General features: G+C 42.7%; 1 protein-coding gene across 4 annotated transcripts in view; it reads left to right on the top strand.

Moving 5' to 3' along the window:
- The window catches only part of LOC126544054 (DDB1- and CUL4-associated factor 11), a 107072-nt gene that overhangs the window by 4638 nt on the left and 88789 nt on the right, over positions 1-13645 (top strand). For 3 of the 4 annotated variants that reach the window (XM_050191252.3, XM_055061623.2, XM_055061624.2), the window contains exons 3-4: positions 4318-4409; positions 11746-11841. In XM_050191252.3, the coding sequence (XP_050047209.1) occupies positions 4318-4409; positions 11746-11841 (188 nt within the window). The remainder of the gene's footprint in view (positions 1-4317; positions 4410-11745; positions 11842-13645) is intronic. The other variant, XM_050191254.3, reaches the window with a different exon arrangement.

Below are 13645 nucleotides of genomic sequence, written 5' to 3'. Positions count from 1 at the left end.
AGTTGAGCACCTAATAAGATTAGGCATTCAGTGAGATAATAGAGATGGTGATAGTGGCACTATCTGATAAGCCAGAGGACCAGGCTGATCCCATGTCAAATGCAGAGGAGTGCAGAGTGAAGGAGGAAAGAGTGACTAATGTGGCAGTGCATGCTTAGCATTCAGTAATACGGTTGTAATGTGGCTCTCAACAATTGCGCTGGGTGCCTTCACCTGTAGAAGGACTGAAAATTGAGCTTGTAAATACATTACAAGAACATTTGGAAACAGATTGAACAGACTTGACAAGAATAGACAACACATGTTGTTAATAGACAGCTTGTGTTCTCTATTCTTGTCCAGTCTTCTTGTGCTGTTCCCAAATACTCTTGCCTGTGCATCAGTAAACCACTTGACTACCACCTCATATTCAAGTCTTCAAGCCCGCAGCCAGACTGTGCACTTGGAGTACATCTATTAAAGCACTCATATTAAAAACAATGTTATTAATATAAGTACAGTTCTTTTACTTGAAACTTCAGTTTAAATAATTTAAGCTTTTGTAAATACTAGTGACTATGCAAAAAGCAAGATAAAAATGTTTACACTTTTTAGCAAAGTTTTGGAAATGGCATCAAATGGTGCCGTAAGGGCTCAGAGGTTCAGGATACCTAATGTATTCTTCCACCTTTTCTCATATTTATGTTGGAACAGACACTTACCCAAGGGGAGGGGGGGGGGGGCTCCCCGTTCATGCCACCACTTCTCCCACAAATTCCAAAAGCACTGCCAAATCAATGTTGAAACTTGACAGCTATTTGGTGGTTAACATTTTGCTGCCTTTTTCATTCCTTTTGGATGGCGGTAGTTATTAGCATCTCCTGGGGTGTGAAGGCCAGTTTCTTCATCGATTGGGTGCCCACGCGATTAGCTCGAGATGCATTCAGTTGTCGCCGTCTTTTCAACGGTCACGCGCATCGCTGTTGCTTCGTTCAACCTTCTTTGTTTAGACTTATCCAGGGACCAGAAAAGGGATTCGGTTCGTGGTCAGCTGGTCTGTACGCACGTGAACGAGTTGCAGCCAGAGAAAACTCCAATTGCGTTTAACTTTTCCTTTTGCTTCATTATTTCCTCAAGTAACGGCTCGCCACGACGCTGACAGATTCTCGGAACCATATACCCGTGATATGGGTTAGATAAGGTGGAAAATAAAATAATACGAGACAGCGTCCATCATCAAACCCTACAATAACCCTTAAACTCATAGGCAATATGACTGTCACCTGTTAACTCATCTGGTTTTTCCCTAATTGTAGAGCTCTTTTCGTTCAAAATTTCCAACTGGAAACAAGGGTTGCAAAAATTTGAGAAATGAGGCGATCTATTAAGGGAGACAGCCAAGGCAACAGCCAAACAGGAAGGGAAAGCGAAAATTAACAATTTTAACGGTTGTTTATAAAAATATTTATGGATTGACATGTCTTTATTTAAAAAATAAGTAGAACAGAAAAAGGAAGTGGAAAACAGTTTTGTGTGTTCTGAATGACGCTTCTACAGTTATCATTCGAGCCGCCTAACGTAGCCACTTCTCTGCTGTGATTATGTAGATGTTTTTCTAACCTGCCGCAGTGGGCGTAGTAGGTCTAGAATCGCACCGTCTTGCACCCTACGTGGTTGTACGGGACTGGCAGCCACGCATCGTTATGTAACTTCTTAAATAACAATACGAGTCGGTTGTGGCACTTCACTTGGTAGAGCAGTAAACGAGGGATCCAAAATAACTGTGATTGTTCCCCAAATATATATTTGTTTATAATTCTTCCATAGCTAATTCAAAAAACGCTACTATAGTCGGATACAAATTAAGTCTGCAGTGAAGCCCCACCCACGCCTTCATAACCACCAGCCACTGTTCCTCCGCGAGGCTACGAATAATTCGTTATTCAAACTTTTCCTTTTACCCAAATAAGGCGGTAACCGCAAAAATAAAATTATTAGCACCTAATTTTATACCTTTTGCCTTGCCTATTATAGTGGAATGGTCAAAGCTTAATTCTTTATTGAACTGAAATAACGTGCTTGCTTTGCTGCAACTATTTATTGTCAAGTTTAACTTCAGTTGGCAGTGAAGCTTCATGAGTAAACCGGTTTCAGCAGTGAAATGAACGGCACTGCAGACTTTTGAAGAGTGAAATGCTCAGGCTCCACACACTTTGTCCATGTCTGTTGGACACCTCATTGCTTCTGCCGATGAAAAGACTCAAGAATAGCAGACGCTCCGCAGGTATCAAGTATGACACCATTTTGAAAAGGCTGCTTGACAACGATTTTGTTTGCTTCTGTGATTGGCTGGCGAAGTAACACAACTCCACGGTGTTTGTGTGCCTTGGTTGCCAACTGCTGTTTTCTTTTTAAGTTGTATTCTGCTAAAGTAATCTTTATTTTCAACTTTGGCTTCTTTACTTGTTCTTGGCAGTGTTCTTCCTGCGCTTCTTTCCTGCGCAAGTCCATTTGATGTAGTTTCTTGTTTGCCAAGTAAAGGAGAGGTGTATCTCACAGGCACACCTGTAAGATATACCTTATTTCATTTCTCTTTTGTGGGTTTACATGTTTTTATGGTGAATGGTGGACGTTATTCACATTTGTACTAGTAAAGTACTCCGCCCCCCTCATTTGCATAGTAGTTACCTTGGGCAGGCCCCCCCCTCCGAAAAAAAATCCTAGGTACGTGCCTGTGTTGGAAGAGCAGCAAAATTAGTTCGCAATTCTGTCTAGCACAACGCAGGGTTTTGTAATATTCAAAGAAAAACAATGCTAACAAATAAAAAGAAGATAAGCATATTGTAGGTGCCGAAACCTGTTCTCCATTGCAGTGCATGTTGAGTGCTAGATATTCTGAGGCAGGGCTCCTCAAAGGGATCTTCAGCGATCCCATCGAGGTTGTAATCAGAGGTTTATTGAATCTCCTTTGTCATTGTCAATGAGTAATATTTGCACATGGATGTCCAGTGGGGCTACTTCTCAAAATTTAAACAAATGTTTGTTAGCACCTAATTCAATAGAATTACACCTCAAAATAAAACGGAATGAGTATAAGGCTTCTAAAAAGCAATCGAAGAAAGACATATTGCACAGCTGAGGAATACGTTGACAACAACCGGGTCCCAGGGGTATCTAGCTTAAAATTATGAAGCCACCATGTCATGATGTGAAAAACATTTGCAACATTTTTGCTCTTTCTACTGCTATTTAAGTTTCATTGTACAATAAAATTGTCATCCTTTAGTGGAATTTACGAGTGCCACTAATACATTTGGTTTACTTTTTCTGGTACAAAGAGCATTCCTTATCGCATTTGACCCCACAATCTGTCACTTACCTGTACAAGCTTCACATCAAAAGTACAAGTAGTCATGTTTATTTCTTTTCAAACATTGTGGTGGCTCAGTAGCTATGGCATCTGCTGCTTAGCACATGGTCATGTCTTTGATTCCTGGCTGTGGAGACGCAATTGAGAAGGAGCACAGTGCAAAAACACTAAAGTTTTACATTTTGAGTGAACATTTATGGACCCCAGTTAGTCAAAATCTTTAGCCCGCCACTACAGCATCTCTCATAGCCCTCCGTGTTACCTTAGGATCCTAAACCCCAGCAATCAACTAATCCATTATTTTTTCTTAATTATTGTGCAACCTTTTCTGTAGCAGCGTCAGTTGACACCACTAGGATCAAAGGGGTTTCGAAGAAGACAAGTGAGATATTTTGTGTCAGTACTCAAGAACGAAGAGGGCTGAGGATATGTAAATACATACAAACTTCAGGAAAATGGCAAGGTCTCATAAGGATACTGGCAAAGAGAAGCATTTGGAAAGAGCCATCCAACTTTAAATTGAATGATATTTATGAACTTCCTGTCGAATGATCAGGTACTCAAAGTACAGGATTATATCATCTTGGCCTTTCGTTCTGATACATCATGTTTGTTTGTTTGTACTGAACAGGCATTGGCAGCTCAGTTTGGACTTATTTAGAGCCTTTGTCATAAGACCATCTGTCAAGGGAGCGTAGTTACAGCTAAAAAAATCCATTGCAGTGCTTTTGTCACTTCAAATTATTTTCACTGTTGAAAAATTACACATTTAGGAAACCTGTGGAATTATTGGCCAAATGTCTGTGTTCTACTTTACATTGTGATTGTCTTGTAAAAATGTCGTAATATATCCTTAAGTAACATAACATGGCTTGAATTGAACTTGCATCACATTTAGAGCAGTTACTTGCTCTTGTAGAAGGCTTTCTGGGAGTCACAGTTAATGCATGTTAAATTTATGCCAACAGATACACTTGACATGGGTCGAGGTCTGATGTCAAGGAGATGTTATTTTCAACTTGTTTCAGCTGCTTCATCACCAGACAACTCAAGGATCCTAGTAAGTTTGCTACTTGGCCAACTACATGTGTGTAGGTATATGTGTTGTTGCTGAATGTGTGACATAAGTGTGTGGCAGCTTAACTTACTCTAGCTCACAAATTTGTACTCTAAATTTCAAGCTGTGCACATCAAGGCAGCTCTTTTAATAGGAGGTTGGTTCTCTGGACTGCTCTTTTTAGTGGTTGAGCAGATGCTGAAGTGTGCCATGTGCAGAACACTCAACCGTGAGCAGCTAAGGAAGTGGCATTTCCATTTCACTTTCATCCTAGCTAAGCTGCATGCAACATAATGTGTTTAGTGTGATCATGAGTCAAATTGCATGGCTGGATTGTAAGCCCAGGCCTCTGCTACATTCAGACATCACAACACCAAAAGTGTTTTAAACGAGTACTGAAATGGCATTTTCTACGTCTTTTTTTTTAATTAAGTTTTTAATAATCTAAAGAAAAAATATTGGCATGTGCCAGAGTGCCCTAAATAATTTACTATGATGCTTGATTCAGTGAACTAGCTTCAGTACTTGGTTGTTGGGTGCGTCATGATGTTCTGATACATTGACTAGTTCCATTCCTCTGAACGCTGTGGCTGCCACACGGGAGCTTAGTCAGCATAATCGCATGCAGCAGTCTGTTTTTAATGAGCAAGCCCATTATGCATAGCTTTATTACTACATGATGTTAGCAAATTTTGATCATGACATCATGATAACATTGATGTTGCCATGTTTGGCATTTCAAAACAATGTTAGTATCAGTTTAAAATATCTTATGTGCCAGAAGTCTATGGTAGAGTTTCTGCAACTTGGAAAATATGTGTCAGTGCACCTTTAATGCAAAACACTAAGATGCTGTGTTAAGCAAGGACGAACTCCTGTGAATAAACTGTTTATTTTTATTCATTGAAGTAATGTCTTAATATGCTATCCATATGACAACAGAGGCCAACATACAGTAGAACTTCGTTCATACGTTTTGGAAAAAACGTACTAGCCGGCAAAACTTAGCATGCAAAGTAACTAAAAAAAATTTGACCGTCTCAACTATTGTTCACATCTACGTAATACGAAGCGTCGCGCGGATCGTTGCGGCACGAGACGTCGAGGTGGCGGTGCACCGGCTGCCCGAGACTCGTTTTGTGGTGTTTAAAGAGGGCGACGGCAAACCGAAACGAAATCGAGCTTGTGGGCGACGCCGGATGCCGCCGAAACGAAACGTAATGCCCACATCGCACCGCCTGCAGCAGGGAACGGCGGCGCGTTTGGATTGTCGCCTACTAATAGCGTGCAGTACGCGACCAATGGTACTACGCCACACGCGCTGTAAAACAGATAGGTGAAGATGCTTATCGCAGTAGGTTTGGCGGCGATAGCTGCAAATGCGGCGTGCGACGACCCGGGCGGAGATTTGCTGGCACCGGCATAAGAAACTGCGCACGCCGTCGTTTTCACGTGAGCTTTGAATGCCGCGTACGACGACCTCGGAGATTTTCTGGTATCGAATGGAGAAACTGGGTGCGCGCCGGCGTTTTCACGGTGAGACGGGCCGGCGAGTATTGCGATGAAGCTGCCGCGGCGGGCAGCTATTAGCGGCGAGAATTTGGAGTAGCGCCCTCTCGCGAGTGACGTCACGGCCAGGACGCCACTCGCTCTGGCTCGCTCGGCTGCCGCGCACGCTCGTTCCTTTCGTGTATGCCTGGGGTATCAGACAGTTTTAGTTACACGTACGTAGAGGCTTTGCGTACGTAGAGCTTCTACGTGTCAGCAGTGCGCATGCGTAGAACGTAGCACCCGCGCGCTGGTCTCACGGACGTACGTAAGATTCATTAGACAGTTTTAGTTACACGTACGTAGAGGCTTCACGTATGCAAACGTGAAAAGCCTACGTACCTTACGTGCACGCCATCTGAAACGCTTTTAGCTACACGTACGCGACGCATGCCAAGAGGGACCCCGTAGCTCCATCTATCGGGAAATGTGAACACGGCGGTAGCCAATTCAATCCTGTCGCCGTGTTTCGATGCGAGCCGTCTGCGCGCGCGCGGCCCGCTATCGCTTGTTTGTGATCTCGCGGAACTCCCGCGCGAAGCTGTCTACGTGCGCAAGAAACGCACGCAAAGAATTGAATCTCACGTACGTCCGTGAGACGCGCGTGCGCCCGCTATGTTCTACGCATGCGCACTGCTGACACGTAGAAGCTCTACGTACGCAGAGCCTCTACGTACGTGTAACTAAAACTGTCTATTTCTTTGCGTGCGTTTCTTGCGCACGTAGACAGCTTCGCGTGGGAGTTCCGCGAGATCACGAACAAGCGATAGCGGGCCGCGTGCGCGCAGACGGCTTGCATCGAAACACGGCGACAGGATTGAATTCACTACCGCCGTGTTCACATTTCCCGACAGATGTAGCAACGGGGTCCCTCTTGGCGTGCGTCGCGTACGTGTAGCTAAAAGCGTTTCAAATGGCGTGCACGTAAGGTACGTAGGCTTTTCACGTTTGCGTACATGAAGCCTCTACGTACGTGTAACTAAAACTGTCTATTAGCCCCGAGAACGACCTAGAGGGGCGCTGCGGATGCCGCTCGCGTGACGTTAGGGCATGGACTCGCGCCTGTTGTCTGCTGCAGTTCGGGCGGTGCCCGGACGCCTTCTGCAGTGTTTCCGTTTGTTCGCTCTCGTTCCCAATGCTTGTATACTTATGACGGGCCTCTCAAATATATATTTTACGATGTCTTCGTTCGCGAAAATGTAATCAAGGAGCTTATTCCCTAGACGACAATATATTTCTCGAAGGCAACGCTATAGTGCCACCCGAGAGTGCTCAGACCAGCCCATTACAGGTTTTTCATGCGCAGATCTACACTTTCCAGTGGTAGCTCATGTGAATAATAAAGGCATAGACGCAAAACCACAGCACATAAGAATCTAGTTAAGATTCCATACCCACCATGGTGCAATATGCGTGTCACAAATAAATGCCGACTATATATGACTTCTACAACATTTATCTTGATTTTAACCCGCTAAAACATGTTCGATTAGACGGATAGTTCACGGTATAATATCGAATTTTTCTATTTCTTCATAGAAACCCTCGGCAATAACACGAGGACTTAACTACCACTGCAGTTTAGATTCGGCCAGCACCACTTGCGTTTTTAACTGGTTCTCAAAATTAGGCCGTTCTTCACCGGTTAAATTTAAGTGGCGGTAACTTGAAGCAAAGCTGATTGAGGTTTACAGCTGTTTGCAGCACACAGAAAGGAATGTACCAATATTGATTCCCTTTCCGTGCTACACGTTCAACTCGCTTGAGCAATTTACTGGTGCTTCTTGCTTGAGAAACAGGCATGATGAATCTGTTTGGAGAACTGACACAGGCTGCTGCGGTCAAATATTTGAGTGAAATATGCCTTTTGGGCCGGTTCACTGCAGCCAGCAAAAAGCCTAAGGCCCATTCATTAGTAGTGTTGCACATATTCAAGATATCATTGTTCCCCAGTGGAGGCCAAGTGTTCATGTGAGACTTGTGGTGTCTTCCTTAAGAGGCGGGTACGCGAGGTTTTTTTTTATGCACTGACGAAGCAAATAGTTTATCTGTGTAATTAAACAATGCAGGATCGAGACATGTTGAGGCAGGATGTGTTTGCATTTTCCATTTCAACGCAGCCTAAGCTGCGCTGTGGTGCCTCGAGTATGCTATAGGCATTGTAATTGGAGCTGTAAAGAACTACTTCATGGTTTCAATACGAAGTTGTAGTGAAATGGTGGGTTTCGCGAACAAAGCGCACCTCGCCATAACAACAGTCGGTTGCTTCCGTTGTGGGAGAGGTGTGCCATATCGTCGATAAAAGCTACTGAGGGCCACCATGACACATTTCATCGCTTGCAGGTGATTGCATGGTTCTCGATCTTAACCACGAAATTTTCTTTCATGTGATTGCTGTTATGGTGTTCGTGAAGTATATATATACTATACACGATGCGCCGTCATGTTAACAGTCAGTACGTTTCTGGGTGCCTATTTCAGAGAACAGTGAAAGTAGTACCAAACCTTTTCACACAAAATGCGCGCCTATCTCTTCCATTTAGGCCTTAATACAGTTTCCACATTTGACTAAAACAACTCACCAGTGTGATAAGAATTATGATGAAAGCTTCGCTGGGCAGTGCCCTTCTAACACGGATTTATAATGTTGACACCAAATATCAAGGCATTTCTTCCATCTAAAATGCTATGTCTCTCATACTTAAGTAATAAGGGAATGTTAAGTGTTTAGAGGAGCATCATAAATAACTTCGCGTGTTGAACTTGCAGACGTTCTTTTTAAGCAAAATTTATGGACAGACAGGGTGCATGTATGCATTGCAAGACCAGTAGACCCCTTCAGCGCTACATAGCTTGCGATATCCAAGTCGCAAATTTTCATGACTCATGCGGTTTCAAAGAAGAAACTGCGGTCCATGCTTGGCAACAGAAATAATCCGAAATAACCTTCTGTAAGCACGGCTCAAGCCGCCAATACCAAGAAAACTCACTGAGAAAACGAGCGCGCGCGGCAGCCGAGCGAGCCAGAGCGAGCGGCGTCCTGGCCGTGACGTCACTCGCAAGAGGGCGCCACTCCAAATTCTCACCGCTTATAGGTGGCTTGAGCCGTACTTGTTGAAAGATAAGTCTGCATCTTTCTGCTGCCATGCCTGAACCAGAGTTCCTTCTACGAAAGCGCGTGAGTCAATAAAATTCGCGGCTTGGATGTCGCAAGCTATGTAGCGTTGAAGGGATCTACTGGTTTTGCAACGCATATATGCGCCGTGTCTGTCCATAAATTTTGTGTTAAATTAATGTCTGCAAATTCAACATGCGAAGTTGTGTATGATGCTTCGCTAAACAGTTGACATTCCCTTAGTACTTACCTATGAGAGACATTGCATTTTACAAGGAAGAAAAATCTTGGTATTTCGTGTCAACATGTTATCCGTGTTAGGAAGACACTGCCCAGTGAAGCTATCATGATTCTTACTACTCTGGTGAGTTGTTCTAGTAAAATATGGCCACTTTATTAATGCATAAAAGAAATAGACACGCATTTCGTATGAAAAAATTAGCTGCTACTTTCACCGCTTTCGGAAACAGGCTCCCATAAAACGAATTGCTCATGGCTGCTAACATGACGGCGTGTCATATATAGAGTATTTACGTATATAGCTAAAGTTAATTCAAAAATACCATAGTAACAGTCACCTGAAAGAACAGTTTCATGGTTAAGATTGAGAGCTAATCAATTGCAAGCGATGAATAGTTTCATAGTGGTCCTCAGTTGGCTTTATGGAAAATATTGCACACCCCTCATGCAACGGTAGCAACCGACTGTCGTTATAGCAAGGCACGCATTGTTCACAAAACCCATCAGTTCACTACAACTTCGAATTGAAACCATGAAGCAGTTTTTTACAGTGCCAATTGCAATGCCTAAAGTATATTTGAGGTACTACAGCGCACTTAGGGTGTCTAGAAAAGGAAAATTCAAGCACCTTCTTCCTCACCATGTCTCAATCTAGCGTTGTTTAATTATAAACGGATAACTATTTGCTTCGTCAGTACATAAAAGAGAACCTTGCAAACCTTCATTAGGAAGACACCACAAGACTTACATATTTCACTTGATTTTTTACCCTCCAGCAGTGAATTATATCTTCAATATGTCCCATACTACTAATAAATGCCGTTTCGGCTTCTTTCTGGCTGCAGCCGTACGGCCCATAAGGCATACTTCACTAAAAAATTTGGGCAGAGCAACCTGTGTCAGTCCGCCAAACAGATTCGTTATGTATATTTCTCAAGCAACAAACGCCAATAAATTTCTCAAGTGAGTTCAACGTCTAGCACGGAAAAGGGGATATATATAGGTACATTCCTTTTTGTATTCTGCAAACAGCTGTAAGCCTCAATTAGCTTTACTTCAAATTACCGCCACCTAACATAAACACGGGAAGAACCGCCTAATTTTGAGAAGCAGTTAAAGAAGCAATTGGTGCTGGTAGAATCTAAACTGCAGTGTTAAGGGCTTGTGTTACTGCCGAGCGTTTCTGTGAAGAAGTGCGAAAATTTGATATTATATCATGGACTACTCGTCGTCAGCAAACCTGTTTTAGCCAATTAAAATCAAGGATAACTGTTTTAGAAGTCATATATAGCCAGCGTTTGTGACATACTCGTCGCACCGCGGCATGTATGGTATCGTAACTGGATTCTTATATGCTATGTTTTTGCAGTTGTCGATCCGCTCATGAAAAACCCGCAGTGGGCCGGTCTGCGCTCCTTCGGCTGGCGCTCTAGCATTGCCTTTGAGAACTGTATTGTTGTCTAAGAAATAAGCTCTTTCAATAAATTTTTGCGAACGAAGACCTCTTAAAAATATATTTGAGATGATCGCCATGAGTATACAAGCAGGGGGAACGAGAGTGAATGAATGAACGCACTGCAGAAGGCGTCCGGACACCGCCCGAACTGCAGCAGACGACAGGCGCAAGTCCGTGCCCTGACGTCACGCGAGCGACGTTCGCAGTGCCCCTCTAGTTCGCGCTGTGGGCTAATATACTGTTATTGATCGCGCGTGCCTCGTGCATTTTCTTGCTTACATGGGATCTAGCAGCTGAAAACGTATCATACGGTTGCAGTTTGGCGATAGACTGAACGTTGGTGCCAAAAAATTGAGTTTTCCGGGAACATATGAACCGGTAAAAAATGAGCATAACTCATTTGGGTCATTTTTTGAGTTCTCGATTGCGAATGTTGGCACTGAGGAAACGTACGTAACAGGAACATATCAACGAGGTTCTACTGTATATGCTCTGGTTACCCATAGGGAAGGAAAAGTTAGCAGTGTGTGTGTGTGTGTGTGTGTGTGTGTGTGTGTGTGTGTGTGTGTGTGTGTGTGTGTGTGCGCACGTGCGTGCGTGTGTGTGTGTTTGTGCGTGTCTGTGTTTTGTCACTGCAGTGAGGCTCAGTGGTGGAGCATCAGTAGGATGAACTGCAAAAATGGTCTAATTAAACTATGAAACTATAGCTGGAACCATCTATGGTGATTTATAGCTTAGCCTTAGTCATAGCTTTGCCATAGCCATATAACCATAGCTTAACCATAGCTTTACCTTTTGGGGTCTTGTTTCTTTTTATTGTTTTTTTCCAAAATGTAGCCTCATGTTCATTCTTTTTTAGGGTAAAGTACATAACTTGTTAAATGCCTAAATGCATGACATTTGCTGTTAGTATCTCGAATGATATTTGCAGTCTACTTGCGACCTTGTCTAACTAAAAACAAAATGTTTTGCTTTCGCAGAAAAATGATCTTTACGAAATTCTCAAGCAGCACTCGGGCTACAATAACCAGGCACAACCAGAACAAAGTACTTCAATGGCTGCACTGCTTCGGGAGGCAAGCACCCTTTCCCCATCATTTGCTGTTTCTTTATTTTGTTTGAACACATACAGTTCATTGGAGCCAAAACAACTTGCTCTGTATCTATATCAAAGCATCAAAGTCGCATGCTGGCATAGCTTACGCAGCTGTTGGTCCCTCTTTCTGTGAATCTGACCTATTGCAACCCCAAACAAGTATCTTTACTGCAGAAGCATATGCAGTATTTGAACACATACAGTTCATTGGAGCCAAAACAACTTGCTCTGTATCTATATCAAAGCATCAAAGTCGCATGCTGGCATAGCTTACGCAGCTGTTGGTCCCTCTTTCTGTGAATCTGACCTATTGCAACCCCAAACAAGTATCTTTACTGCAGAAGCATATGCAGTATTGTCTGCAGTGAAACACATAAAAAAAAGTAAAACTAGAAAAGGCAATAATATCCACTGACTCGTTAAGTTTTGTAAAAGCATTAATGTCTTTACAAAAGCAGGACAATCCTGTTTTTATTGAGCTTTACTTTTGTGCAATATTTATTCATCTCGTAGACATGTTGTAATATGCTGGCTTCCTGGGCATAGAGGGATCGAGGGTAATGTGCTTACCGATGAAACCACCGCATCAGTAACAACAAAATATAGTAATTCCTCTATTTATTTATTAAAAAAATTCTTTCAGGACTCAAAGGCACTACAGAGAGGGGGGGGGGGGGAAATAGCAAGAATTGCAGCTAACAAAAGTTATATATATATATATATATATATATTACTTGTAAAGTGATCTTGAATTCGGCGTCATCAGCTGGCGATTGTGGAGGGAAGATGGATCCATGGCAACGCTTGTTCTAGAAACAAGAGTCATTACGCAATTTTGTGCGACAAGACAGTAGACCCAACTTGAAGCGATCATCGGTCCTTGAAGATATATAATGATGTGGATGAAACAGGACGTCCTTCAAATTGTTGTTACAATAATAGATCTTGTAAAAAAGGCTAAGGCGAGATGACTTTCGACATAACGAGAGGTCAGGTAAGTTTAGGGTTTTCTTCATAGATGTGACACTGGCATGACGTGAATAATTCGATACAAGATGAAACGTGCTGATCGATTCTGAATGGCTTCAAGTGTTTGAATGAGTGTAGTCTGAGGAGGATCCCATATGGTGCATGTGTACTCTAATTTAGAACATACCAAGGTTTTGTAAAGTGTTAACTTCAGGGACGATGGGGCATCAAAAAAGTTTCGACGCAGATAACCAAGCATGCAACTTACATTGTTAGTTACATATTCGACATGTGCATTCCACGAAAGATTAGAAGAAATGTGAGCACCAAGGTATCTAGAACTGTCAACAGATGGTAATGGAATATTAGTGAAGGAGTAAGTATGCAGACAATGGTTAGTGGCGTGGCGAGGAACTTGCATGCTTTTACATTTAGGTGTATTAAATGTCATGAGCCATTTACTGTGCCATTCAAGTACTCTATCTAGGTTATGCTGCAGATTGAGTTAATCGGCATGGTTAGTAATTTTCTGGTAAACTACACAGTCATCTGTTAACAGTCGGACAGTTGAGGAAGAAAGGCAAGTAGGAGGGTCATTAATATAAATCAAGAAAAGCAGAGTGTCCAAAATGGACCCTTGTGGGACACCAGATGTTATGGCAGAAGTAAGTGAACAAAAGTCATTAGCCATCGCATACTGACTGCAGTTAGAGAAATTCCTTAATCCATGCAAGTACACTGGGGTCTATGTTAAGTTGATTAAGCTTGAAGATAAGTACATCGTGTGAGACAGTCAAATGCTTTAGCAAAATCTA

The sequence above is a fragment of the Dermacentor andersoni genome, chromosome 1, assembly GCF_023375885.2.
Source record: "Dermacentor andersoni chromosome 1, qqDerAnde1_hic_scaffold, whole genome shotgun sequence".
Classification (NCBI taxonomy): Eukaryota; Metazoa; Arthropoda; class Arachnida; order Ixodida; family Ixodidae; genus Dermacentor; species Dermacentor andersoni.
Note: the sequence above shows the minus strand (reverse complement) of the source record. Positions and strands in the feature narration are given on the sequence as shown.